At 28.6% G+C, this 27,724-nt stretch overlaps 3 protein-coding genes across 5 annotated transcripts; 2 read left to right on the top strand and 1 right to left on the bottom strand.

Moving 5' to 3' along the window:
* Positions 1-859: 859 nt before the first annotated feature.
* Positions 860-11,970, bottom strand: LOC130669932 (forkhead box protein O-like). Of its 2 annotated transcripts, XM_057473193.1 has the most exons (7): positions 9,999-10,170; positions 9,760-9,834; positions 4,218-4,342; positions 2,237-2,428; positions 1,758-2,151; positions 1,234-1,680; positions 860-1,160 (listed from the first exon to the last, which is right to left on the bottom strand). In XM_057473193.1, the coding sequence occupies exons 1-7, from the start codon at positions 10,020-10,022 to the stop codon at positions 930-932; spliced, it is 1,488 nt and encodes a 495-aa protein (XP_057329176.1). In that variant the 5' UTR covers positions 10,023-10,170; the 3' UTR covers positions 860-929. The 2 variants fall into 2 exon arrangements, with proteins under 2 accessions (XP_057329176.1, XP_057329112.1); XM_057473129.1 differs by having other exon boundaries at positions 9,760-11,970.
* A 1,690-nt stretch (positions 11,971-13,660) lies between these two features.
* Positions 13,661-15,600, top strand: LOC130670406 (dnaJ homolog subfamily C member 8). Its single transcript, XM_057473836.1, has 7 exons — positions 13,661-13,818; positions 13,994-14,152; positions 14,249-14,315; positions 14,389-14,483; positions 14,553-14,698; positions 14,761-14,991; positions 15,091-15,600. The coding sequence occupies exons 1-7, from the start codon at positions 13,741-13,743 to the stop codon at positions 15,095-15,097; spliced, it is 783 nt and encodes a 260-aa protein (XP_057329819.1). The 5' UTR covers positions 13,661-13,740; the 3' UTR covers positions 15,098-15,600.
* A 920-nt stretch (positions 15,601-16,520) lies between these two features.
* Positions 16,521-27,687, top strand: LOC130669516 (putative uncharacterized protein DDB_G0282133). Of its 2 annotated transcripts, none has more exons than XM_057472508.1 (6): positions 16,521-16,679; positions 17,453-18,682; positions 18,785-19,014; positions 19,410-19,864; positions 19,928-26,807; positions 26,878-27,687. In XM_057472508.1, the coding sequence occupies exons 2-6, from the start codon at positions 17,613-17,615 to the stop codon at positions 27,030-27,032; spliced, it is 8,790 nt and encodes a 2,929-aa protein (XP_057328491.1). In that variant the 5' UTR covers positions 16,521-16,679; positions 17,453-17,612; the 3' UTR covers positions 27,033-27,687. The 2 variants fall into 2 exon arrangements, with proteins under 2 accessions (XP_057328491.1, XP_057328569.1); XM_057472586.1 differs by having other exon boundaries at positions 16,521-16,883.
* Positions 27,688-27,724: the final 37 nt, after the last annotated feature.

Raw genomic sequence — 27,724 nt, 5'->3', positions numbered from 1 at the left:
TAATTTTATTTATCCAAAAATTTTAAATTTGTATAATGTATTCAATGTTAATAATAATAATAACAAAATGAATAAATTAGAGTACTAATAATAATTAATGAATAAGTAATTTAATTATAAAAATGGAGATAATATTCGATTAAAAGATTAAGATTAAAGTTGATAAGAATAAAAAAAAGAAAGAGTTTGAGACTTTTCGTATGGTGTAGAAGTGTAAGAGTTAAAGCGTCAGCAATAACAGCAGTAGCTTTCATTCTATAAAACATATATATATATAGTTACTACTTTGTAAATATATATATGTGTGTATCTCTCTCTCTCTCTCTCTCTCTCTCTCTCTCTCTCTCTCTCTCTCTCTCTCTCTCTCTCTCTCTCTCTCTCTCTCTCTCTCTCTCTCTCTCTCTCTATATATATATATATATATATATATATATATATATATATATATATATATATATATATAGTAATAGTATAGGAGGGTAGACATGTCTGGCGCCACAATGTACTACCTTAATGTTACAACCCCAACTGCTACTGTAACTTGTTCACCCTTGCTCTTGCTTTTGCCTGTACTTTTGCCTTTGCTCTTGCCTTGCTCTCTGGTTGCACCGCCACTTACCAACCTCTCGTCTATCTTATTTTCCGAAAAAGCGTCACAAGAATTATAAAGTTCTGCGTTTAGTTCAACAACTTTATGCTTTTTATACATCTACAACCTAAGACCATTTTATACTTAATCTACTACTCATTTTTCATCTCTCACTAGTTTTATCTCATAAGACAAATTTTTCACAATTAAATCCAGCATAAAATGAGCTACTGACTTTTATATTATTATATCATAGATATTTAAACTTACTTGAGTGTTTTGTCGTTTTTACGTATTATAGATTTATACATATAAATATATAAGATATATATCGATACTGTTAGTGAACCCAGGAGGGTGGTGCTGTAGGTGTCGTAGGATTATTAGTGTTTACGTAGCCAGAACTGGGCGATGAGTTTGCGGGTGTTGTAGAATTGACAGTATTATTTGAACCCATAACATTTCCTTGAATAGTGTCACCATCGTTAACAGATTCAAGTGCTGAATCAATGATACCATGTTGAAAATTAAAATCCAAAGTACCGTCCATAGAGAGTTCATGTTTAATAACCTATTATTATTATCATCATTATTATTATTATTATTATTTTTTTTTTTAATTTTACTATAAATAAAATAATTACCTCATCAACATTACAATCAAATCCACCATGTAGACCCTCAATATTAATATTAAGATCGTCGAGTAATGCACTGTTATTCAAAGCCCCCATCAACTCCCCCATCATTGTACTAGCTGCATTTATATCTATGTTATTACAGCAGGACAGATCTGAAGAAGAACCGTCTAAAAGATTAACTGCTGCTGAAGGACTAGAATTTACGGATACTGTTTGATTTTGGTTTTGTAGTCGTTGTTGACACTGCATTAAATAAGGAAATGATTGTGACGATAGTGTCTGATCTTTTCGTTCTTGTTTCTGTTCTTTTAATTGTTGCTGCTGTTGTTGTTGTTGTTGTTGCTGATGTTGCTGTTGTTGCTGCTGAGATTGAGGTTGTTGAGCACCAAGAGAAGGTCGTGATTCATTCTGATGATACGTTGGTGACATACCCGATACAGGACTTGAATTCTATATTTATAAAAAACAAAATAGAGTTTACCTTCCGAAATATAATTAATTATTATATTTTTAAAGTTAAAATATACCATTTGACATGAGCATGTCTGTAAACGATGAATCGAACATCGTTGAAGGTGATTATTGGATTGTGGGGGTAAACTGTAAGGTGATACAGCCGAACGTAATGGATTGTTCCTTGAGTACTGTTGTGCTTCAAAATAAGATGGCGGGGGTGGTTGCTGTTGTTGTTGTTGTTGTTGTTGTTGTTGTTGTTGTTGTTGTTGTTGCTGTTGTTGTTGATTCCCCGCCGGAGATTGGTACATCTGATACGATTCCAATTTCATCGTTTCGGCAAGATTACCGGCCAATTGTTCTGGACTATAAGATGAAACATAATTTGGAGTCCAGTCAGGCTCCCCGAGAACCGCAGGAATGGGACTAAGCCGGCCTACTGAAGATGCATTACTCGATGCTCGTGGACTATTATAATAACAACAATAATAAATATTATTATTAGTATTATTATTAATTATAAATAAAAAAAATAAATAAATAAAAAACGCACCGAAAGTCTGGTGAAAGCTGAAAACTACTCGTGTGAAGAGGACTATCAGGAAATAAATCGAGACCTTCACTCACACTACTACTAGGGCTCGATGTTACAGCATCGGATTGTAATCCGTTACGAAGAGCCTCTACCTTTTTCTTAACTCGACCTCGCCGTTTTTCGAATTTACTTGTTTCCATTGATGTCGCTCTATTCTCATTCACATTATCATTATTATTTTGCCATTGAATAAATATGTATGTATATAATAGGGCATTTCATGCCAAATCAGATAGTTTGAAAAATTTTAATTTTTAAATTCCTTCATTTTTTTTATGTTTTGTAGTATCCATCAAAAAACCCTTCCTGGTAAATTTTGAAATTTTTCGATGACCTGTTAGAAAACCACTCTTTTTTTTGTTTTTTGCTCATAACCTCTTTGATAATGGTCGAAATCGAATTTTTTTTTTTTTATGTACTATTTGGAAAAAAATACGAACAAGTTTTTCAAAACATTTTTTCATGTGATTTTCAAGTTTTAAACTTTGCATATTTTTTTTCAAAGTACAAGCATACTTTGATTTTTTTGAAAATTTTATAACAAACTACACTCTATTCCACAACTTTTAAGCCCGGGTTGATCGTGGGACTTTCATGGCTATTATTTCTTTTCAATTTTTGAAACTAGTTTTGTCACTATTTATTATTTTTCTGATTTTTTTAAGTAGTTTTTACAATTTTTCACTGTAAACAGGTGTTTAAAATTAATTACTCGTTAAAGTCTTTTATTTTCTTTACGATTGGTTATCAACAGACTTAACGACTAATTATTAATTTTAAACACCTGTCTACAGTGAAAAATTGTAAAAACTACTTAAAAGAATTAACAAAATAATAAATAATGACAAAAATTGGTATTCATAATGATTAATAGAGAAACAAAAATTTTTCAAAAATCAAAAACAATAATAGCCACGAGTCCCATGATCAGACCAGACTTAAAAGTTGCGGAAAAGAGTGTAGTTTATTATAAAAAATTTTCAAAAAAATAAAAGTATGAAAATACTTTAAAAAAAAAGATTCAAAGTTTAAAACGTGAGAATCACATAAAAAATTTTTTTTGGAAGACTTGTACGTTTTTTTTTTTTTTTTTTTTTTCCAAAAGCACATGAAAAAATAAAAATTAAAACACAAAGTTTTGATTTGGACCATTATCAAAGAAGTTATGAGCAAAAAACCAAAAAAATGTTGGAAAATCCAAAAGTGCACACCTCAATCGCTCATTTTATTTTTTATAATTACTTTTATCTTATAATATTAATTTACTTTTTTTCATTATGAATTTTTATTCAACTGATAAATTTTTCATTTCTTATTTTAAGTTTAATATTTTTTCATTAAAATTTTTTTTAAATACCCCGCCTTTTTGTCTTAGACATCGCTCGGAGAGCTCGAAAACGTTATTATTGGTTACTATTGGACTGAAACCAATTACTTCCTTTTTTTTTTTAATTTTCAATTTTCTTAGCGGAAAGTTAAAAAATTAGGCCGATTAATTGTGTCTGTCGAGAGTTATCGTGTTTTCGAAGTTTCATACATAACAATTGACAGCACTGGTTTCTTGAGTTAAAATAATTCATTTTAAACTACTAAAATAACGAATCGACTTAATATTGGGTTTAAATTGTTCCTTAATAAATTCTCTATATGCTATTATACATTTTTACCTCATTTGGTGTAACTAAAATAATGTATAAATATTTTTGTGTGAATGAAATAGTCGAAAAAAGAGAAGTGCCAGTAAAGCATCTCCGCACTTTCGCGCTTGAGGTGTGCAAAACAGCGATTTTCGAATGGGTCATCGAAAAAAAATCAAAATTTACCGGGAAGAGTGTTTTTATGGGTACTACAAAACATTAAAAAATAAAGAAAATCAAAAATTAAAATTTTTTAAACTGTCCGATTTAGCATGGAATGCTTCATATATTAATTTGCATACCTTCTACGAGCTGATTTTCCAGGTTTAGCATCCGGATTAATCATCCACCATGATGATTTACCTGTACCCTCATTCTGTACTCGCATGAATCGGTTATGTAATGACAAATTGTGTCTAATTGAATTCTGTAACAATTATTAAGAAAGTTTCGATCAATATTTTATGGACAATATATGATAGTGCAATTGTTGATAATTTATATATAGAATATAAAAAAATAAACCACGACAAATGATAATAAAACTTGCATTAACTATACATCCCACTACAGAATGATAAATAGTTAATGAATTTTCTAGTGTCACGAAAGAGAGAAATAATAATCGACCAGTTAATTTACATCACTAGTTTTCAATGCAGTGTCATTTAACATTACATTACATTGCATTAATATCAAGTAAATTATTTTTATTAAGTAAATTTGCGAAATAATTAAAAAAAAAAAGCATTTTTAGTAAAATTTTTGTTATTATATGTACTTATGGTAATTTAATAATAAATCTGGCTTATAAATTGATAATAGATATTTATGAAGATAGCAGAAAAAAGGGAGAATAAAAAAAGAGAAAAAGAAATGACCATGAAAGAACAATTGGCATAAGAAACATTATAGGTTGGGTTTGGCTGCGAGTTCGCGCGCAATTGATCTCAATTAGACTTTCTTTCTCTTTTTATTATTTTTTTCTTTTTCCTCATCGTTATCTTTGCTATACGCAATTGCTCCTAGAGTAGTTTCATCTACGTTGGACAAATATAAATATATATATATATATATATATATCATCTTGTTGGCTTTCTTATTCTTGCCTTCTCACTCGTGTCGTATCGTCAAGCACGATAAATCAAATAAATCGCTGCTGTAAAGTTATACACTCTATATCACTCTCTATCATCATTTATGTAGTCAGTTTTTAATTCTCTTTCGTCACTTATTAGCCTCAACCACTCTGACCTATCGTGCATTTATTCATTTTTTTCTTTTTTTTTCCCGCATTTAATTTTAAATCAAATACCGAACATAATGTTACAGCTAACGAATATTTGATAAGAATGAGGAATTAAAAAAAGAGTATAAATCTATATATATATATTATTTCGTAATCCAAATACTTTTCACACTTGAATTATTTATTTTAAAGATTATCAGGATTTTTAGTCGTAACTATTCATATAGTATTCATCATAATAAAAATATATATTTTTAAATTATTAAAATTTAAAGATATAGATGTTAAGTATTTCTATCCATATATTAAAAAAAATTAACATTTTTACAAGGTAAGTTCTGAATTTTAATTCCGGGAAAACTGTAAAATAGAAAGAATTTTTTTTTCTCTAACAATTACAGAAGATAATAAAGTCTCGAGAGAGCTAGCTAAAATTGATTTAAACTAAAAAATTGTTCGATAAAAGCGGAGCAATGAACTACGAATTACTATAGGTATATATATGTACACTAAATTAGAACTTTTAATGGTTGTAATTAAACTACTTTAATATATATATTTATATTTTTGAAATTTAATAATAAAAATATCTTCAAATGAGTTTAAATATTTTTATTTATTCAATTATTAGTTGAATGATTGTATAAATAATAAATTATATTATAGTTATTGCCTTTTTTTTCTTTTTTCTATAGATTGGAGTGAAGTAGATTTTTATATTTTTTCTTATAAGATTTTCAAGGCTTTGATTTAAAATATTTTAACAGCTGAAGTTACAACATGAAAAAATCTGTGTTAATAAAAATATCATTTGATGATATTTTTTTAAATAAAATTTTTTACTCAAGATTGATAAATTTATTTCCTTAAAAAGATAAATTAATTATAACTATTATTTATTATCTCTTATATTGAAGATGTTTGCAATTGGAGCTTTTAAAAATGTTTAAAAATTTAAGCAACCTATGGACTGTATTAATCATATGACCACAGATATTATCTCAATATGAGTAGTAGAAATTATTATAAATTAATAATGAAAAATAGATAGTACGACACTGATTTTTTATGTGTAAAAAAATCTTACTGTATACCCACTATGCTACTGAATACAAAACTAAACTAAAATTGTGGGTCGTATATTGTACATACTCTCCTCATCACGTATCTTATGTATATCTAAACCTATATATATATATATATAATCGTGGTGATACGACGTTTGTAATGATGGACATCTTTTAACAGCAGCAGCTATACTACAATAACAGCAACGGCAGCAGCAGCAGCAACAGCCAAAGCACTACGCGGAGAAGGCTTGAGCTGACGTCAGGTCCAACCTTGAGTAAAGACCTCGGAGTAACGACGCGTCTACTGCGTGCAATGCGTTGCTTCATGTGTTAGTGTCGTATTATATATATATATATATATCTTTTTTTTTCACAATGATTATCAGTGATACAGGATACATAATTACATTTTTTTTTATTTTATTCCACCTACAATACGAATTATTTTTCCGTAAATAATTTTAAAGATAAAAAAAATAATAATTTATAAATAACTCTTTTTACTATTATACTACACTAATATGTAGGTATTACTAGCAAGACTACAATGTTTTAGATAGTGTTTGGACTTTGAATCCAATAGTTAAGTCACTTCAAAGTTCAATTTACTATACATTGTATAATATACGTTACTGAGTTGCTGTTAACAAATATTAAATTTATTAAAATCTTATAATCATCAGTATATTATTATTCTGTATTAATTATTGAATATTTAAAGAAATGAGAAAAAACTAAAAATAAGTGGCGTAAAAAAAAAAAAAAAACGTTTTTTTTTTTTAACTTTGCATATTAAACCTTGACTGTTTAACTGTCGCTTTGGATTATATTGCGGCAAGTGGTTTTGCGCGTCAATTACTTAAAGATATCGCAAGAGATTTAACTGCGTATCGAATATTTATACCCTTTAAAAGTTACTCCAATATATATATCTGTATATTTTTTATTGTGCTTAAAAAGCTTTTTCATAAAATAATGACAACGAGTATTTTAAATTTGTGTATATATAATTATTTGGAGATTAAAAAAAAAAAATTTCAATGATGATACTGACGTAGTTGGTTATGATATATACGGATATACAAATATTTACATAATTTTTAAAATAATAAATTGATAAATAAGTACAAGTATGAAGGGGCAGAGGCAGCCGATCGGTTCATGTGTGGCTCGGGCGATCATCAAAGTTAAGCAGCACCGAGCGTGGTTACTGTTTGGCTGGGTGACCGCTTAGCCATGCATTGAGCTTGATCGGACGTCTCTGTGCGCTAGGCGCGGACTGAAGAGCCAGTGATCGGTAAAATGGGAATTTTATCGATCACTGGAACTTCACCTGCTCCGAAAAATGACAGCTGTACTGGCAAAAGGTTTTCTCTGTGGTTTCCCTTTGCCGCTATACTCCCACGGCAAAAAGGTGGGGTATAGGGCATCACGTAATGATGCAGTACAGAAGCACAAGTCGGTCCACAGCCGCATGAAAAAGAGGAGGGAATAGAAAAAGGTAGCGATTGCGATTAAAGGCAAGAAGTGTAAAAGGCATAAATATGCTATACACTGTTAACAATAATAAAAAAAAAAAAAAAGTACAAGTATGAAAGCTCGAAGGACGTGACAAGAGTTGTCACAGCGATAACCCCGCGCCTTAAAGTCCCGCAATTCATGATAGCGTTATACCGGTTATCTTTTAAACTTTTAAATACACAGATACTTTGTGTAACCAATGAATATATATATATATATATATATATATATATATATATTGGTGGACTTGAAGACAGACAATAAGATAATATATAACATATACCCCCATTTATTGTTATTACTATTACTATTATTGTTATTGACTGCTTGTTAAAGCGATTATCTCAATAATAAAACCAAAAAAAAAAAAAACTTGTATTTTTATCGTTGTCAAATATTTAAAATATCATTAACTATTTTTAGGAAAGATACAACATTTCAACTTTAAATATAATGATAATTTTTTTAATTTTATTTGTATTGTAGTAAAAATGAATACATATTATGTGCGTTAGAATCTGATTCCTCTAAAAATTATTAACATATAACTAGGATTTGATGAAAAATTTTCTTAATATTTTATAAATATTACTGTACGGTAGTTACATAGAAAAATAATAAATATGTTAAATATATGATGAGATATTGTGATGATAAATAGCCTTGACCAATGTACTGAGGATCAGTGGGTGCGCAGAAGCACTTAACTCTTTTTCATTGTTGATATACTTAATAATCTTCGCTATCTCATTGTTAAGAAAAAAAAATAATAATAATAACACATATTTTTACATTAATCATTCATTTTTGCAATGTATAAATTTTGTATTTTAATTTCATCTGTATTGAAATTTTGAAAAATTTTAAAAACCAAATATAGGATTATTTAGATTATTCAGGTGAACTATTTTTGGGAATAGCAGAGGGTAATAGAAAAAATAAATAAAAAATATTGCAAAGACTCGCATGCGGTGTATCAGTGATGGATATAAATATTGTGTATATTTATATTTGTATATGTATATATAAAGTCAGTACGCAGTACAGAGAGACATAAGTCGTCACCTGTGTCAGATCAAGAAAACAGAGCCATTGGCATGCGACTTATGAGACCAAGATATTTATTTTCCTGCCTTTTATTTTTTCTTTTTATCTATCATGCCAAGATATTATTTTTTTTTTCTTTTTCCAAACTATTTCTTATATATCATTTTTAATAATATAAAGAAAAGCACCCTATAAAAACTCAGTCTATTATTTAAATAGAATTTGTTTTATTATAACTATTAACCGTGAAATAAAACGGTAAAAATTAATAAATGTATTTTTTAATGGCTTTTAAAAATTTTATAGATGAACGAACTATTTATAAGAATTATATCATTAAAGACAAAAAAAAATATTTATCTATATGAACAATTTAATGTGATTCATTATTAATTAATTAATCGATTTAATAGCTAACATTAGATTATATGTTTTTGTGTGTCAGTTTATCAAATTAAATTCCTTAGAAATGTAAAAATATTATAATTTTTTTACTATATTAAAAAAAAAAAAAAAATTATTTGTTGATTGAATTTCACAAATAATGATAATATTAAATGCTAGAAAAAAAACTCCGTTAGCATATTTTTTTTTATCAATCAAACTAATCTATTATCAATCAATTAACTTAATGGTTTGATATTGAATTAAATTTTTCAAATCGTTTTACACGTGATTCGTTTAAAACTATAATTAAAAAAATAATAATAATATAATAATAAAATATTTCGTTCAAGAGAAAAAAAAATTGAATTTATCAATTAAATTACAGTAACTATTGATAATATGTATAATTAAACGATGAATATCAGTAATGATAGTTAAAATGTAATTAACAAGATACTGTAAATAATAATTGTTATTGTTATGATTTTAATTATTACTATTATTATTATAGGATACATGAATGACGTAAAGAGGTAATTCATTGTTAGGTGTATGTAATAATATACTGACCTTCCAACCAGCGCTGCTGTTACTATCACCTTTGTCCTTAAAATACGGTACGTTTTGCACCATCCACTCGTATATCTGTGAAAGTGTCAACCGTTTATCCGAAGCACTTGTAATTGCTTGTGTAATTAAATCAGCATAACTCAAATTTCCCCAAGCGTTACGACGTGAGGAATTTTTTTTAAGAGGAATAAGAGCACCAACACCTTGGCCAAGAGCAACTTGTTGTAATAACACATTACCATTTGATTCATCTTTACCACCATTGCTATCGCTACCAATAACACTGGTATCAACGTATCCCTCAGGCCGTGGCAAAGGCCACGTGTTTGATCGCGCACGTAACTGAGGCTCAAATCCGCTCTCCAATTCAAATGACGATAAGCCTTGAGCTGTTGTACTTGTTTGTCCTGCTCCTGTTCCTACTCCTACTCCTGTTGTTGATGCTGCTGTTACTGTTGCTCCTGCTCCAGGAGCTGCTGCTGTTGCTACCACTGTTACTGATGATGCTGATGATGAGGACAGGGATACGTTCATTGAATCCATTATATCCGTATCCATATTTAGATTGTAATTTATTTTTGTTTTTTTTTTTTTAAATAATAATTTGGGTAATAATTATTTATTTATGTATATTATGTGTTATTATAGATAAACATTAAAGTAATGCTGTAAATTAAGTAAAGTGCGTAGTTGTAAAGCTGGTGGTTGAGTTGGAAAGAGGGAGAGAAGGAGAGAGGGAGGGAGGGAAGGCAGGAAGAGGGAATAAAGGGGATGAGCACGTGGTCTAACAGTGTTTACCAAGCATCGTAGTCACGTGGCCGTTATTCTTTACGATCATTTCTTATCACCACTTTTATGTTTACTATTATTATTATTTTTAATTAATTATTTAATAAAAAAATTCCATTAAACTAATTTTTTTATAGTTAAAAAACAAAAATTATTTTTATACCACGGGGGGTTTTTTTTTAAAACTTTTTTTTAAGTCTGTTTAATTCTATTTAAAGAAACAAAAAGAAAAATAGTATGATGAGAGACTGATAAAATCACAAAGATCACTGGATACGAGACTTAACACTTGACGACGACAACTCGAAAGATTTCCCAAAGAATTTCAAGGTCACGCCTTTTTTGTTGCTATTGCTGACGCGTTATCTCACCAACTTTACATTACAACAACCGCCACACATAAAAAATTTTTAATAATTTATTTATCTCATTTGCATATTCCGTCACTTCTGCGAACTCGTTTAATATTGTATGTCTGTGTATAAATAAATATCTATACATATATAGATAGATAGATTTTTCTTTTCCTTTTTTTTTTTTTTTTTCAATACACGTTTTATATTAATAATAATTCAAATAAATTACACATATTGAATGATTAATAATTGGTTTATTATTTAATAAAACGAGTATAATGAGTGTGAGTACGGTTGGCACCTTGTGGTATTTTTGAATGAAGGACCGCTAAATTTAAGTTATAAATAACTCATCCACGTAGGAACGCACTTTTAAACGTACATACATATGATGAAGATAATAATAATGATGATAATTATGCGTACAATATATATATATATATATATATATATATATATATATATATATATAAACCAACACACACTGTTTAATAACACTTACACAGATTCGCGACACACGCACGATATAAACTACTACCACTACTGGTTCTGGTACTGGTGCTGGTGGTGGTACACTGTTGGTGCTGGTGTCGTTGGTGGTACTTGTACTGCTGGTTCTACTACTTCTCAGTTGAGTTTAAGTTTCGTCACACTTAAATTTCTTAGCATCTCAAGTACATACACTACGTACAATTGTACAAACTAATGTACATATGTACAAGACTAAGACCAGTGCACTAAACAACTACAATTTTATTTCTTCATCAGCTGGTATCATATGATGATTCCAACAGACAACGAATACTCGATTACTCTCTTTATTAATTATCATTTTTTTATTGTTTATGTATATTAATACAAATTTTCAAGTTACAATAAATAGTTAAAATTTAAAAAACTTATAATGAAGAATATTATTTATTTTTCGTATGTACAGTTGTATTATTGTATATAACTTTTAAAAAAAGTAACAACAATATTATAAGTTGTTATTTATAATTTAAAAAAAAAATGATAAAATTACTGAATAGCTTGCCGGCGAAGCAGCACGGCGCTTACTGTCCTTACTGCCCCGCTCGCGTTCTTCAGTCGCGACGTTAGCTCGGTGGCTCGGTTTCTTGTGTTGGATGATGACGAAATGTCGCGGAGATACCCGAAAAATACCGAGCACACAATGTATTTCTATTTCACTCTCTGATTACGCGCGCGTGCGAGCTCTCTCTCTTGCTGCCACAGCGGCCACAGGCACAGCCGCCACCAACTATCTTCATATCTATATATACATCTTATTTTTCTTCTTCCTCTTCAGTAACCTATCAAATTTTTTATCTCTCTTCCTAATATTACTACTTGATCTCTATACCTTATCGTATTAGTATTGGTGTAGAGTCTATACCTGTATAGCAACCAAAACCTAACTCAATGTGGCGCCAGACCTAGACTTACCTATTATAAAGTCACACACTAGGCTACCACATGATTTTCTTTTTTGTAGGATCTTGTAAATTTATATATATATATATCTTGTCATATCAGTTTCAGTACAACTGCTCGATTAACTTAAACTACATACTACTATACTGGAAAGGCAATAAAATCTATACTTAAAATTACTGCTCAGATGTGATACTTCTAAACATATATATATGTTGTAATAATTATAACTAAAAATAAAGAAATAAGTAAACTCATGTATGTAGTAATTGAATTAACTTAAAATTATTAATATAATTTTAAGCCAGTCGAGCGCCAGTTTTAATATCTATACACCATTTATCTATTATATATATATATATATATGTTATCTGTCTTGATCGTCCTATATAATAATATGTACATGGTATAGCAGACTGGTTAACTGTAGAATAAGTTGAAATATCACTTAGACGGAAACTTGACTATCGCTACCGTTTCAATCATACTTACTTACTCTCTATTAATATATATGAGTACAATATAATAAACAAGCGATCCCTCATCAATATGGCCTTGAAATTTATGCTGATATATGTATATACCAATAGTTTTACTTATTATAAATAATTAAAAATTTATATGCTAATTTATGAATAAATTCATCACTTAAATTTAACAAATTTTTTTTTATAAACAAACAAAATTGATAATAAGTAAATAATTATTAATTATATAGATAAAAAGATAAATTAAAATATAAAAATAATGACGGTCGACGATGTTATTTATGTGAATTATATGTATTTTTAAACGAGTGTGAATGTAGCAGACATCAGACAAATTAAAAATTATAAATAAATAGGGTAAATAATTAAAAAAATAATATTTATAAAAAAATTCACTTATTAATTTCAAAGTTTTTTGAATGCGCATTTTTTAAAATTTAATTTTATTAATTATTTACTCTATTTATAAATAATTTTAAATTTGTCTGATGTTCTGCTACATTCACACTCACGTGAATGAATGTAGCAGAACATCAGACAAATTTAAAATTATTTATAAATAGAGTAAATAATTAATAAAATTAAATTTTAAAAAATGCGCATTCAAAAAACTTTGAAATTAATAAGTGAATTTTTTTATAAATATTATTTTTATAATTGTTTATTCTATTTACTTATAATTTTTAATTTGTCTGATGTCTGCTACATTCACACTCATTTTTAAATTATATTTAGTTAGTTTGTATATTTACAGATAGAGGGCAGCATCGTCCAACCATTAATTCACAATTCACTCACACACAAGCTTGACTTGTGTTATATTTATATTAATAACAACATGCATTGTAGGTATGTCCATATGTATGTAACGTAGTGTGTTCGGTGTTTAGTTAACAAAAATAATAATAATAAAAATGGCTGCTCAAAACTCAAGTTTATCAAATGATTTTACGGAAAAAAAAGAAGATGAATTTAATGATTTTTACACTGAAGTGAGTTGATTTTAGTTATTTAATTAGTTACTATGTCAATTAATTTTACTCATTTGTGTCTGTCTGCTAAGAGGTTATATTGTTATAATAAGAATGCTCATCTGACAAGTAACCTAGAGAACAACATTTATTTATATTTTTTATATTATTTTATTATAAATCAATTTATTAACAGGTAAAAGAAATTGAAAAACGTGATAGTGTTTTAACGCCTAAACAACAAATTGACAGATTACTCCGTCCGGGTTCGTCATACTTTAATTTAAATCCATTTGAAGTTTTACAAATAGATCCAGACACAGTTATTGATGAAATTAAAAAAAAATATCGTCGTGTAAGTATTGTTGTTGTTATTATTACTATTTTTTTTTATTATCATCGAAATTGATATGATCAATGATATAGCGATAATTAACAATTGTTTATTTAGATGTCAATTTTGGTACATCCAGATAAAAATCAGGATGACGCAGATCGTGCTCAACAAGCATTTGAAAGTAAGAATAATAGTAAAATATATATTAAGTATTTTATTATTATAAAATTATTAATAAAATTTTTATTTATTAGTTGTAAATAAAGCGTGGAAGACACTTGAAAATGAGGAAACGAGAGCCAAATGTATGGATGTTATTGAAGAGGCTAAAGCGCGTACGGATCACATGGTAAAATATTACTATTATTATTTTTGTTATAATTACTTTTAATTTATTACGTAAAACATTTTTTTTTAGATAGCGGAAAAAAAGAAAAAATTAAAAAGGGAACTAAAAGATAATACGAGTAGTGTACCAATGTTAGAAGAAGAATCAGAAAAAGGATATAGACATGCTGTTTGGGTTATGACGATGAAATTATTTGCTGATATGGAACGTAGAAGGTATTCATAATTATATAATATACACATATATTTATTTTGATATTATTTTTAATGATATTTAGACGAGAATTAGCGACGAGAGATGCAGAACAACGAAAACGAAAACGTGAAGAAGAACTTTCAGCCGAAGCACAAGCAGCTATTGAAAAAGAATGGCAAAAAAATTTTGAAGAATCAAGACAGTCACGTGTTGACAGTTGGAAAGCTTTTCAATCAAAATCTGGTACTACTAATCAAAAGAAGACTAAAAAATTAAAATCTTTTAAACCACCAAAAACAAAGGCTGAATCGCGGTAATTAATTAATTATTTTATGAGACTACCGTGTTGTTTTTATACATCACAGACTAACTAATTCTCAAATACTTTAATTTTTTTTTTCTTTTTTTTTAGCCTTTAATGGTTATAGTAACGCTTAATTATCAATCATCTGCTTTGCCTGCATGGCTAATCCTTTTAATTCATTTTCCATAAAAATAATTGACGTTAAACTCAAGGTTCTAAAATTAAACTGATTGATTTATTAGTTTATTGCGCTGGTTAAAATAATTTAGTATTTTAATGTGTATATGATGGAAAAGAAAAAAAAATATAAATAAATACCAAATCTTATTTAATTTAAATAACAAATACAATACACGTACAAGATAATGTGTGTATCGCTGCGAGAGTGCGTACAATTGGTATATATATATATATATATATATATATATATATATATATATATATACACATGTGAGGTATGAATGTTTTAAGTAATTATTTCATTTAAAATGTAAATTGACGTTAATTATTTGATTGATAGATAAAATATGACGAATTGATAGTTATAACGATAAATATAAATAAAAAATAGGTTTAAAACTCTTAAAGCTCTGGTAGCTTGTGTCTATCTTTTTGATTATAAAAAAAAAAAAAAAAAATAGAAATAAATGTAATCAATAAGCTAATACACTTTATACATAGTTTTTAAATAAAATAATTAACCTATTGACAATTTCACTTAATTTAAAATCATTAAAATATGTTTAATTCAACTATCAATTATTAAAAATAATGTTTAACTTTAAGACTTGATAATAAAAAAAATTATCTCACGATCAATTTAAATATTTTATTATTATATTAATAATATGCATAATTGGATTAGTAAATAAATAAATGAATATTAGTCATTTTCTTTTTTTTTATTTAGAAAATTTCTTTAGAAAAATGACCACTTATGAAGGTATCGTCTGTAATAAATTTAAACTATTTTACTTTAAAAATAATCAAGGGACAAAAAAGGTATACAATTATTTTTAAAGTAAAATAGTGTTATGTATGTTAATAAAGTACAGTACGTATTTTTGTAATAACTATTTATATATGATTTAATGTGCATAAAAAAAACTATTTAAAGTGTAAACAAAATTTTACATCCTTGTGAACAATAAAAAGAAAAATACATTTTCAGTTTTATGAAATTGTTAATAATTTGTTTCTGGGTAAAATTTTTTAATTTTTTTTTTTACCTGATTATTGTCATAGGCATGTTGAATATATCAGTAAGATACATTATACTTCTATTTATTATTTATCTCGAATGTATTGAAATATTCAACGCATGCGCAATTGAATTTAGTACCTGTGGAAATACATTAAGAGCAAAAGAGAAGAATAAAAGTAAGAAAGAATCAGAAGAAGTAAGCAAGGGCAAAAAGTTGTATGTAACAGAAGATGGTGGGAGTTGTTCAGGTAGGAGGGATCAGGAGTAGGGCGGTAGGACTTGTCTCTCTGGCTGTTTCTGGTGTTTCTGGCTCTCAGGCACTCTCAGGTGTGTTGTATTGTAGATGAATGTGGATATATAAATATACATATACGTACTGGATAGCAAAGTATAATGTATAGACTGTAGAGCTTCATCATCGTCGTCGTCGTCGTCGTCATTGTCGTTGTCGTTGTCGTTGTTGCCGTCGTTTTCATGCGGTCACATGCAACAGGTAGCATTGTATATTTATTAATATTGAAAATACATTTTACAAATATCATACACTATATTATTATAAATTTGAAATTCCTTAATTATTTAAAATTATCAAAGCTGTTAATCCACTGTGATTATTAAATTGTAATGTTTTTATATAAAAAAATAATAATAATTTTATAAGTAAGTTAAAAAATATATATAGTTACCGAGTAAACTGGTAAGTAGTAGATATATTCTTATTCTATATTATATACATATATAATAGTGGGGAGTATGATAAAAGTAAAGGAGGATTGGAGGATGTGAATAAGGCTCCGTGAGGTGCCTTTAAACCACCTAGTGCACCTTTACCTTTACCTTTTCTTTACTTTACTTGTTGTATTCTTCTTCGGTTAATATATTAATATTTTTTTTTTTATTCAAACTATTTTATCGATTAAATAATCCAATAATTCTTTCATTTTTATTTCCATTGGTTTATAATATATTTTGTTATAAAAATAAAATTATTAAATTAAAAGTAGAAATATGTGTATTATATGTGTATATACGTGTTAATCCGGAAAACCGGCTCTAAACGGTGCACAGCACACTTTACATTATACGATTTGACAGTTTGATTGTTTCAATTAATTATTATTTAATTTTTCTCATTTGTTATTGTTGAAAAGTTAATTTTAACATATAAAATTTAATTGTTAATTCAAGTATTTTTATATTGATAAATTTTTCTATGTTAACTAATATTATTTATTTTTAATTTTAATTATTTATATATTTCTCTAGATTCACGTCATTCGCAATGTTAGTTGAATATTATCAATCAAAGGAGTCATTATCAATATGTTTTAATACTTAAAATTATTACTAACGATTGAAAGTAATAATAATAATAAAAATAAGAAGAAGAAGAAAATTAAATTAAATTAAATATAAAAATGACTCAATGGATATCGAGGATAATAGTGATAAATTAAAAGTAAAATCGCGTATACCCGATTTTACAACATTCTTACCTAAATCATTGGTAAAAAATAATGAAATTTCTAGTTCGACGAGTTCAAAGAGTTCAACGAGTTCGCCTTCTCATAATTCTGTAACATGTAAAGATTTTGGAGAAGGTGGAGTTGATAAACAATCATTCAAATTGAGTCGTGATAAAAAATCAAGTATTCCTATATTACGAAAACACGAAATTCGCGAATATGAAGACATTAATCTACGAAGCGAAACACGAAAATCACAAATTCCACTACAACGAAATAATCGTGGTAGTACTGATGACTTGAGATCATCATCATCATCAACTACAACAACTGTTTTATCACCATCACGATTATTTTATAATAATAATAATAATAATAGTAATAACAATTATTATTATTCACGTAGCTATCAAGTTGATAAAGAAGTTGTTAATTCGCCGAGTCTTATTCCAAAATTATTATTATTAAAAAAAAATCGTGACAAACGTACTAATAAACGATTAGAAGAGAATAGTAGCAAAAATAAACTTTCAGTTGCAATGGATGATTCAAATGATTGTATAAAAGATAATGATAAAAAAACAACATCAACCGAAATTTCTGTAAATGAAGAAACAATAATTGCTAAAAATAATAAAACTGTTAATAAAGTACAGGATGATGATGATGGTGATAATAATAATGAAGATGTTGAAGAAAAAATAAATTTATCGAATAAAAGTGAGGATGATAAAATAATAATAATAAAGGAAGATGGATTAAATTCAGATGATATTACTGATGATACTGCTGTAAATCGGCGATTATCAAGCCATTTATCACCAGAAGCTAGTCCTTTAAGTACTCGTTCTTCATCAAGATACAGTCCTCGTGAAAGTGAGAGTGAACCTACACCAGGTCTTCCACGTAAAATAGTAACTACTGGAAGTGAATCTTTGTCATCACAACGAATACGAGATGCTATTACAAGAACAAGACGTGAATCTAACAGTAGTACTCGATATGAAAGTTCTGGCAGTGAAAGCATTAGGTAATTTATTATAAAATTTATTACTTAAATTATTATTATTATTATTATTATTATTATTATTATTATTATTATTATTATTATTATTATAAATAAATTTAATAGATTAAGTGAGTCGGGATTATGTGATTATGTTGATTTGGCAAAGAAATCTCGATTGGATCCACGAGATATTGTCGTTGAAAATTATGAGCGTGACAGAGTACAACGTGACAGTGAAGACGATCATCCACCACGACTTAATGACGCTCGTTCAGAGTCAGCGATTAAATTTTCAAATTTATCCTCTCAAGGACGAACAATATTACGACGACGCAGACAATTTGATTCACAAGGTATAATAATATTATTATTATTATTATTATTATATTTAACATTTATTAAATTAAATATAATATAGATGATAGGTTTTCTCTCTATACTATTAGCAGTTGGTAGTAATTGATTATTGAAACCTTTTAAATTTATTATTTTTATTACTCTTTCACTTGGCTTTTTAGTTTTCTAGTGACTTGTTGTCATCGTTAAATATTTTTGTTTTTCATTTATTTCTTTCTATGTATTAATATCAAGAATGGAAATTTTAAGAGTTGTACAATTGTGTATAACTGTTATAATATCAATATGGTTTTTAATATTTTACTTTGGTGTCAGTGTTGTATTGTACTTTTGGTGGAAAGGAGATTTTAATAAATTATAAAGTTTTTATTTGTTTATTTTAAATTAAAAGGTTCAAGAAGACGAGGAAGATCATATGCACGCTCATATAGCACAGAAGATATTGAATTTCAAATAGCTCGTCAAAGTCTTTTACGTGGCAATGGATCAGCAGCAGATTCATCAAAAATTTCTGATTATCGTCGACTGGTATTTATAAGCTCAGATTCGTCATCCGGACGTGATGAAGAAGACGATGCTGACAGTAGCTGCTCTGGTTCGTCTTATTTGACTGCTGGAATACCTATAGGAACAACCAGAAATAATAATAATAACAATATTAGTGGTAGTAGTCACAGTCAGAGTCTCGAAGATTGTGATTGGGATTATTTTGAAAGCAATAGTTTGCCTTCTTTGCCATCAGCCTTGTGTGGTGATTCTGTTCGTTCTCATGCTAATGATATAAAAGATGGAAATGTTTGGGATTGTTGTCTAGGTCAACGACGTGGTTCCAGTACTTGTTGTCTGGTTTGTATAAATTTATTTATTTATAAATATTTATTGAGGAAATAATTATGATTATTTGTACAGGCATGTGGAGGTAGTAGTAATAGAAACGTGTTGCCAGTTCCTGTGCCAATACCAGTTCCAGTACCTTATCCGGTACCAGTACCAGCATCTCTGTGGAATAATCAAGATTTTGCAGCTGCTGCAGCTTCATCAATGATAACAGCTACAAAATCAGATAACAATTTAAAATTTAAAAACGTTGCGGGTTCTTCTATCGGGCCTTGGTTTTCATGGCATCCAAAATTTATTTCACAATCTGAAATTCATCGAGGGCTTTATTGTGAACAAAAAATAAGTGATCCAAGTTTCAATACTGCTGATTCTATTTTTACATTTCGTCCTGACGGTTCACTTGTTGGGCATTATGAAAGTATTTATCATGGATCTCTTTTAACAACACTCGATCATAAATCAATGCCATTGAATAATGAAATAAAAAATCATCAACCACAAGTTGAAGAATCTCAACAGGAGGTTAAATTAGAAAAACAATTAATAATAAAAGAACAAGAATTAAATTCAAATCCATCAATTGATAGTGATAATCTAAATCAATTAGATTTAGTTAATAATGGTGAAAATAATAATGATGATAATGAAGCTGATAAAGTTGATAAAGTGCCATTGACTGATGATAAAACAGACAATAAAGATAGTAAATTTGAAAAATCAATATTATTAGCAACTGAAATTGATGAAAATTCAGATCAAGATCAAGATGATGATCATGATTCATCGTCATCCTGTGCAGATAGTAGTGATTTTGATGATGAAAATAAATCACATCATTTTTCCCGTGTGTTTGTTGTCAATAATGATGATGATGATGATGATGATGATGATGATGATGATGATGACGATGTTAATTATAGTGATTCCTTGGCAAGTAATCAACACAAAGGAATAGAAGAACAAGACGAAGACAATGAAGTTATTCTCAAAAATATAAACTTTTTATCAATAAATTCTGATTCATCGAATAAACAAGAGGAAAATTTAAACGAACAATCAGCTACTTTAATAAAAAATTCTAAAAATAATAATAACAATAATGAAATTAGTTATTCAGCTGATTCAATAGATTCTTCAGATGATAATATAATAACATTGAGATCAATACGTAATATAAATCCTGATGAAATAAATTTTTTATCAACATCAGAAACAAAAGAAATAATTGTAAATAACGATAAAAATAAACACTTTAATGATGATATTAAAGAAGAAGATGAAGCAGAAGAAGAAGAAGATGATGATGATGATGATGACGAAGACGAAAATAACATAGAAAATTATGAATCAATGGTAGCAGATTCATTGGAAATAAAGGAAAATGAAAATGTATATTTACTTAATCATAATTATACAAATAGTAATAGTGAAATAAATAATAAACGTGATATATGTGCCTTATCAACGGTATCAAATTTATTAGACTGTTGGAATGAAAATTTAAGTAAAAAAAAATTAAAATCAACAACTGCATCGTCATCATTAGTAATTAAAGACGAAAATAATAAAGAAAAATTCAAAATAAATAAAAGTATAGTAGTTAGTGATGATACATCAAAAGAATCAATGAAAGAATGCCAGGTGAATGTAGTAAGTAGCGAACAACAGCTGGTGGGAGAAAATGAGGTGGATACAAGTGAAAATACAGGTGGGGAGACAGTGCGCCGGGGAACGCGACTTGATTCAGTTGAACGTCGCCCGTCTACTCGCGATGATAATGTATTTTTACCTGACGAATTATTATCCTCATCTTCATTACCATCATCATCATTATTACCAACAACAACAACGACAACATATTCTTCACCACAAAATATTTTGTCACAAAATAATAAATACAAGAGTTTTGTGATGATTACATCGGGTGCTTATCAACCAGTTAGTGTTATAACTTCAGATACGACAACGTTATTGCAGCCAGATGATAATAAAACACAAGAGAATCAACAGACTCAACAAACTCAACAGACTCAACAGCAGTCATCGTCAGGCCTGGCTGGATACTACCATCTGGCGTTGGAGGCGTTGGAAACACCTCAACGAACAGGCTCGGGACCACGTCGACCGTTAATGATTAAACGACGGTACGATGACCACCCATCCGAACTTGAATCTGAATTACAAGAACAAACAGTTAACAATAAAACAAAAGGTATTATATCCACAACAAATAATTCACAAAATAATTATTTTGTTAATATTGATATAGAAAAAGATAATTCAATTGATAATGAAAATAATGATGATGATTTAGTTTGTTCAACAAATAAATTAAAAAAATTAAAAATTTCTGATGGTAATAATAAAATTTCACATCATGTTGATGTTATACTTGAAGAAGGTCTTGCTGATGATGATTCTTGGGTTGAAGAAGTCTCACATGATGAAGATGAACAGAGTACACCAACAACAACAAACACTGAAGACAGTTCAGAGGATGAAGTTAATAATCTTGGTGGTGATCGTGAAGAAGAATTACGTGGTTATCATCGTCAAGCTATTGATTTTACTCTTCATACAATTGTTGAAGAATCTTGTGAAGAAAGTGAAGCTGAATTTAGTCTTAGTAATACTAATTGGAAATCAAAATCTCATGAAACTTCATCAACTTCATCAACATCACAACTTGAAAAATATTTTTTCTTTGGACTTGGAGGTATTGAATCTAGTAATTTAAACACAAAAAATTATGAAAATACCAATAATGATGATAATAATATTGATTATAATGATGATGATGATAATGATAATAATATTATAATTAATGATGATAACGAAATAAAATTAACAAATGATTTAATAAATAACGATATGACATCATTATTGTTATTAAATCGTGAAATTGATAGTCTTTCAGAAACTTCATCAGTTTATTCTGAAGGTGTTCAAGAGAGTCATCAAGAATCAGGAACAATAATAAATTGTTTAAATGATAACAAAAGTGCCAATGACTTTAATTCATCACGATTGGAAAAATATTTTTTATCTGAATTTTTGGGTTTTCGTAATGAAGATCGTAGAGATTCAGATGGTTCAGTAGGAAGTGATTCTGAAGGACGTCCAAGTCCTGAAGCTCAACGTCGTAAACGTTTAGTTCGTGCTCGAGGTACTGGAAGATCTCACAGTTCTTCACTTGATAATCTTTTAGCTTTAGCACAAACTTCACAAAATTCAACTTTACAAAATTCATTGCAAGATCTTAGTAATAATCAAGATTCACCAGATGAATCTGATGATTCAACTGTAAGAACTGATGAAGATGTTACTGGATTTGTTGAAGGAGTAGATACTGTAAAACGAAAAAAGAAAAAAAGAAATTTAGGAACACAGAGCCCTCGTAATACTGATTCTAATAATAAAAGTCCTGAATTGGATAAATTTGATGATTCTGATAAATTTGAAAATGCTGTTTCTCTTATTAATGAAAATAATCAGACGAATTCAGAAGAAGAAAGATCTAAAACTCCTCAACCCAGTGATTCTTCATTGACAATTACATCTTCATCAAATAATAATAATAATAATCATAATCATATTGATGGTGATACGGTTGATGAAAATACGAATAATTCAACAGATCCTGATCGTAAACAACAATCAAGAGATTCTGGATTTGTTGGTAGCTGTGATGATTTAATTCAATCAGAACCATCAATTGATTCTAAAGAAAATAAAGATTCAAATAATATTGACAATAAAAATGTTTGTGAAAATAACAACAACAACAACAATAATAATAACAATGATAATAACAATAATATAAATAATAATAATAATGATACAAATAATAGCAATAATAAAAATAATAATAATAACAATAGTAATAATAATAATAGTAATCCAAAGGATAAAAATGAATTTTTAGCAGCATCAAATATTCATATTAATACTCATGCATTATCAAGAAAAGATAGTTTTAATAATTGGTCAAGTGATGAGGAAACAAATTTAATGATGTCTAAAATGCGTCAATTTTTCAAAACTATGGTTGCTAATTCAAATAATACAGTATTAACTTGTCAATTGTTATCATCTTCATCAATTAGTACAACAACAGTAACAGCAACAACAACAACATCAACAGCAACAACAACAAAAACAAAAACAAAAACAACAACAATGCCAACACCAACACCAACGCTTACGCCAACACCAAGTAATTCGAATCAAATAGAACGAATAGAACAAGAATTACCACGAGGAAAACGTACAAAACCACCGCAATTAGTATACTTTGAAAATGAACTTACACGTCTTATGAAAACTGTACCAGGTATACGTGATGATCAAGTACGTGAAATTGTTGAGTATTTAAGTTCTGAAGATACTTGGTCTGATTCATATGATAGTTCTGATTATACAAGTTCTGATTTAGAAGGAGCAGCAGCTGCTGCTGCTGCTGCAAGCCGTCGTTCAACTTTACAAGAACAAATATCAGCCAGTTGTCAACAAATAATAAATAATTTTGATGTTAATTCTGATGTTAATCTTTGTTCAAGTACTCTATCACCAATCGACAGTAAACAATCTAAAGAATCAATTTCTAGTGGCAATATGGGTAAAGATACAGCTTTTGTTTATCAAAAATTAGTACAAAGTTTTACTAAAATAGCTGGAGATGTTAGTTCAGATGCGAGTTCAACTCCTCACAGCAGCCCTCCATTAATTGCCAAAGTAATGCATCATATTGGTAGTAGATTAGTTGCTCTTATGCATCAAGTATCTGAAAATAATTCAAATGTTTCTTCATCTTCTTATTCATGGCGAAGATATCCTCAACATACCAGAACTCCTTCATCAGCATCAACAACAACTGAAGACGATGACTCAACATCTGATTCAGCACATCAAACTCCAACATTTAGTCATCTTCAACTTCCACGATCAAAATCTCATGATCCTTTACTTCTTATCAGTGGACATCAAATTGGAACTGGTCAAGAAAATGAAGAACGTGAGACCAGTGATTATGAAAGATTTTCATGGCGCGGTAGCTTCGAATCTGCATTAATGGCTGCTGATTCACGTACTAAACTCAGTTTATTAACTTGTTCAGGAGATATTGGGTCCAACAATACAAATTTAAATACAACAAATGCATTGGCAATGGCTGCTAAAAGACGAAGTGCTGGAGATTTATTATTTAATCCTAAGAGTTTTTCACGTGAACAATTGGATCGAGTAAGGAGCTGTGGATCTATTGGAGCTGGAAGTAATAGCATTAGTACAAGTGCCAATCAAATAAATGGAGCTGGAAATACAACTGGTTCTATTGAAGAAAAAATATGGAGCAATAGACGTCGATCATCAGTTCCAGATGATTCACGGCATCGACGACGTCAATCATCATCATCAACATCAGCAGCAGCAATTTGTACTACTGCTGATCAACATGAAGACGATGATGATGATGATGATGACAATGGTGATAACGATAACGATGATGATGAAGATTCTGCTGATGAATTTGAATTTAATGGTGATTCACGTGCTATGACCTTGCCTAGAGGAATACAACAAACTTCAACCTCAACCTCAACAACTAATTCATTACCACGTCTTCCAGCAGCTAATAATAGTAATAATAAAAATAGTAGTAGTAGTAATAGTAGTATTGGATTTGGATCATCATCAATGCACAAAGCTCACAGTATGTATCATTTTTTGCCATCAAATACTGGAGTTAAATCTGCTCGATATCGACCACCAGGTTTTGCCCGTAATAGTTTAAGTTCTGGTGTACCTAAACGAGCACTTAGTGCTCCAGGACTTGAAATAGCAGTTTCACCTAATATTAAACGTGAACGAAGACGTAGAGAATCTATTCCTATTCCTGATGAGGACAATAGTTTATCAGAAGCATGCAGTACACCAATTATTGGAGGAACAAATCGTTTAATGATTGATGAAAGACGTTCAGGAACACGAGTTAAAGATACAAATCGTTCATCTTTATCAAGTTTAGGTGCACGTTCAGATTCAATGGCATCTGTTTATAGTGGAGCTGGTGAAGGTAAATGGTGTGGATCTGTTGCTGTTAAAGGTGAGGTTGAGTTTTCACTTGAATATGATTACAAACAACTAACTTTCCAAGTTCATATTAGTCAATGTAAAGATTTGGCACCAGTTGATATTAAACGAAACCGGTCAGATCCTTATGTTAAAGTATATTTGCTGCCAGATAAATCAAAAGGAGGTAAAAGAAAGACAAAAGTTAAAAAACATACATTAAATCCAGTATTTGATGAGACACTTAAATTTAATATTAATTTAAATTCATTGGAGACACGAATACTGTGGCTTACTGTTTGGCATTCGGATATGTTTGGACGAAACGACTTTTTGGGTGAAGTAAGAATGCCACTAGAAAATAAAATATTTGATGATCCAACACCAAAATGGTATCCTTTACAAGAAAGATCTGAATTATTTGATGATCCTATAGCTACATATAAGGGTGAGGTTATTGTTGGTCTTAAATTTGTTCCACCAGAATTGTGTAAATTAGAGAAAAAAGATCGTGATCGTGACCACTCAAATACTACAATTATTGGAGAACCACGAAAAGGAAAAAAAAATTGGAGTCGTGGTTCATTGCATGTATTAGTAAAAGAATCAAGAAATTTACAAACAAGAACCAAAAATTCATCAGGAACTTGTGATCCATTTTGTAAAAGTTATTTGTTACCAGACAAAGGAAGATCAGGTAAACAAAAGACCAATGTTGTGAGAAAGTCTGATGGGAATCCAGTATGGGGACATACATTCATTTATAAAGATGTAAGTCTTCAAGAGTTGGCTGAAAGGGGACTTGAATTAACTGTTTGGGATCATGATCGTATTGCGAGTAATGAATTTTTAGGTGGCGTTAGATTTAATCTTGGCACTGGTAAGTTTTATTACTTGTGTATTTTTAACTTATTTTAAATTACTAATTATTATGTTATCTTTATTTCAAGGTAAACATTATGGAAAGCCAGTTGATTGGATGGACGCAACCGGACGTGAATTATCATTGTGGCAAAATATGTTAGAGAGACCGAATTTTTGGGTCGAGGGTGCGATAACTCTTCGGCCCAATTTGTACAATCATGGTAAACACAATTTCTCTTGATTATTTACATTATTTACTTATATTATTTTATTATTATTCATATATATTATATAATCTTAAGGCTATGGGCCTTCAAGTACTTAAATGTTCAATATAAGCAGTTGATACTTAATATAAAAAAAAAAGTCTTGTTTGACAAAAAATATTTTTAATAAAAGTAATCGTCCGATTTTGTTGTTTTAGTCAAACATAAATTGTTAATAATATTTCATATAAATATATATTTATATTTTACATTTTTATATTAGAAAACAAAAAAAAAAAAAAACAAAAAAATTGAAACGGTATATTTATTGATATTAAATATGCATGTTTTCTCAATATTAATTGAAATACATATATATATTTGGAATATAATATATTTATGTATGTATATGATGCAATATTCACGTAATTGAATAGCGAATTCTAAAAAAAAAATATATTTTAAACCTTTAAAAAAAAAATCTAACTATAAGTATTTTTATCTAACTCAATAGTTTATGAGCAAAAAAAAACTGCCAGTTAAATATTTTTCTGCAAAATAAAATTTAAAAAAATAAATATATATACATATATATTTAACGGTGAAACTTTTTATAAAAAAAATTTATATATGAAACTGTCAGCTATTATATTATTATGGAAATATTTATGCATAGTTATGAAAAGATGTATTTACATGCATTAAAAAAAAAAAAATTATACATATA

This window comes from Microplitis mediator, chromosome 1 (assembly GCF_029852145.1).
Source record: "Microplitis mediator isolate UGA2020A chromosome 1, iyMicMedi2.1, whole genome shotgun sequence".
Lineage (NCBI taxonomy): Eukaryota > Metazoa > Arthropoda > Insecta > Hymenoptera > Braconidae > Microplitis > Microplitis mediator.
This window is presented reverse-complemented; position numbering and strand designations above follow the sequence as displayed.